General features: G+C 40.9%; 1 protein-coding gene across 4 annotated transcripts in view; it reads right to left on the minus strand.

Moving 5' to 3' along the window:
• The window catches only part of IL18 (interleukin 18), a 21,754-nt gene that overhangs the window by 7,113 nt on the left and 11,567 nt on the right, over positions 1 to 3,074 (minus strand). For all 4 annotated transcript variants that reach the window (XM_017523258.2, XM_017523261.2, XM_017523259.2 and 1 more), the window contains exon 3: positions 2,234 to 2,245. In XM_017523258.2, the coding sequence (XP_017378747.1) occupies positions 2,234 to 2,245 (12 nt within the window). The remainder of the gene's footprint in view (positions 1 to 2,233; positions 2,246 to 3,074) is intronic.

Here is a 3,074-nt window from a genome sequence, read left to right on the forward strand (position 1 = left end):
TTTAGTAGAGACGGGGTTTCACCATGTTGACCAGGATGGTCTCGATCTCTTGACCTCGTGATCCACCCGCCTCGGCCTCCCAAAGTGCTGGGATTACAGGCGTGAGCCACCGCGCCCGGCCTAAGCACAAAGTTCTTTATTTCGAGATTTAAAACTGCTCCATCAACCCAGTCTCACTTTGCAGTTAGTCTTGTTTCTCTCTTCCTTTTAACCGCCAAGCTTTTAGTAAGAATTGTCCATATCATTTCCTCACTTTCCATTTACTCTTTTACTCATTGCAATCTGCCTCTGCCTCCATTTCACCATCAAGTTGCTTTCATTGAGATCACCAAACTCCTTGTTACTAAAGTAAGAGCTATGTTGTGGCCCTTGATTCTCAAGGCTACGAAATTCAACACAATGCCTATCCCCTCAGTCCTGAAAAGCTCTCCTGGGAGCTGGTGGAATTCTCTTGGTTTTTCTTCTTCCTTTTTGGTTAGTCTGCTCTCTGTTCTTTATTAGCTTCTCTTTCTAGCTCCGTTAAATGTAGGTATTCCCCCCAGTTTAGTACTTGGCTTTTACTCTCACTACACATTTCCTCTGATTTGTCTTTTTATTGCTATAGATTCAGATGCCATTTCTATGCATAAGCCTTCAATGTCTCTATCTCCCGCCCAAATCTTTGTCCTGAGCTCAGAACCACATGTACCAGAGTTTACTAGACATCTCTACTAGGATGTTCCGCAGACATCTCAGCTCCAAAACTAAATTCGTCATCCATCGTCCTCTTTGTATGCACCAAAACCTGCTCTTCCTCCTGTGTTTCCTATTTCATGGACTGGTACAAATTGCCTAAGTGAAAAACACAGGCATCATCTTTTCTACTCTCTTCTCCTTTCCAAATCCAACCCTAAATCATGTCCCTTTGATTCTCTCAAGTGTTTCTAAAATCCATTCACAGCTCCTCATCAGCACTCCACTAGGTCTACCTTAATTCATGACACCATAGTTTCCTGTAAGAACTAAAATAACAGCCTCTCAACCCTTTTTTGTCCTCCTCACCCCTCACCATCAATTCTTTATACTAAAGCCAGAATGATATTTTTAAAATATATCATTTCTGAATTTTAAAGAGTCATATGGCTACCTGAAATAAATATTATATTTTCCAGATTTCCTTGCATATGGTGTGGCCATGTTATTAAATTCTAGTCAATGGAATACGAGGGGAGTTGATGTGTACAACTTCCGATTAGAGTCATTGAAAGGAATGAGCCTGACTTCCTCTTGTCTTGAACCTTTCTTGATAATGCTGATGTGGACCCAGGAAGTATGATGATTTTCAACTATGTGAATGAGACCAGCAACTGGGGGATGATGGGTAACAAGACTGGAGAATGTCTGGGTCCCAATATCATCAGGTTGCCTCCAGCCATACTACTTCTGAGCTGCCTACTTAGACTTTCTTTGAGAGAAAAATTATCTATCTTATTCAGCTACTGTATCTTTGGATGTCTTTGTTACGAGAAACTAATCTTTACCCTAGCTAATACATACTGTGCTTAATTAACTCTATTATCTCCAAGATAAAGTCCAAATTTCACATCTTGGAGTAAGAGAAGGTCTTGCTCTACAACCTAATGATCAGTCCAGCTTCTCTCATCATTCTCCTACTCCTACTCTACTTCCATTCTGAATCACCCTGAATTCATCATTAATGCCACGGTTTCTTTCAGATCTTGGCATTTTAATGTGGTCTTCTTGCCCCATCCATTCATATCTCCTCTACTTCTAGAATTTTCTGCCCCCCACCCCCACCAACCTGGGAACCTCCCAGGCTTCTTCCCAAAGCATTTCTGAAAGGAGGTGTTATTGATTTTGGACAATTCTAATGCTTCAATCCCCTTTTCCTATGCAACCCGCCCTGTCCCCCCAACAGAATCCACAACTCCCTGTTAATATTAGGACCTATGAAACAGGCAGGGTTTATTTTGTAGATTCTAAGAGCTGGAGAATTTTTGAGGATTTTTTAAGGCGTAGGGAAGCATCTTTTGCTAGAGGTTCTTTATATCTCTTACGGTCATCTTCATTCCGAAGCTGTGCTACTGAGTCCACATTCCTCTGAGGGAAGATTGGTTTTCCAGACAGATTGGTATCATGTGAACCATTTTTTTCTTGGCTGACAATGGTGATATAGATGTGTCTCAAGCAGATACTTAGTTTGCAAAGAAAAATAAATTCATTTATACTTTACCATCATCTTCAGCTAAGGGGAAAAAAAAGAAACAGAATATGTAAAATTTTGTATTTGACTAAAAATTTCTTCTCACCCCAGCTTTTACTTTTGCTACTCCTCTTTCTTGAGCTCCTACTTTTATGGTGAGGGTCTGTCTTGGCTTTCATCAGAATATTATATAGTCATCCAAAAGGCCCATAAAATGAAGCTCATCACACTTAGTGTGTTCTCAGGTAATTTAGACATAAAACCATAAAACTTAAACCCAGGGTTTAACAATTTCAAAATGTAGCTAGAAATAAATTTTATAAAATGATAGATCACTTAAGAATTTTTTACAAAGGTTTTTTTTCTTTTTGAGACAGGGTCTACTGTCATGCAGCCTGGAGTATCGTGGTGGGATCACAGCGCACTGCAGGCTCGAATTCCCAGGCTCAAGCCATCTTCCTGCTTCAGCCTCCGAAGTAGGTAGGAGGTGTGTAGAGATGAAGTCTCATTTTGTTGCCCAGGCTTTTAAATGAAGGTTTCAGATGAAGGCACACTTTCTAATGAAGCCAAATTGCTCACAGATTAATCATCAGAATCAATTTTTAGGCCAGTGTGGTAGTTCATGTCTGTAATCCCAGCACTTTGGGAGGCTGAGGCAGGCAGATCATCTGAATAAAGAGTTTGAAATCAGTCTGGCCAACATGGCAAAACCCCGTCTCAATTAAAAATACAAAAAATTAGCCAGGCATGGTGGGGTGCACCTGTAATCCCAGATACTCAGGAGGCTGAGGCAGGAGAATTGCTTGAACCCCAGAGGTGGAGGTTGCAGTGAGCAGAGATTATGCCACTGCACTCCAACCTGGGCAACAAA

Source organism: Cebus imitator, unplaced genomic scaffold (assembly GCF_001604975.1).
Source record: "Cebus imitator isolate Cc_AM_T3 unplaced genomic scaffold, Cebus_imitator-1.0 Scaffold28, whole genome shotgun sequence".
NCBI lineage: Eukaryota > Metazoa > Chordata > Mammalia > Primates > Cebidae > Cebus > Cebus imitator.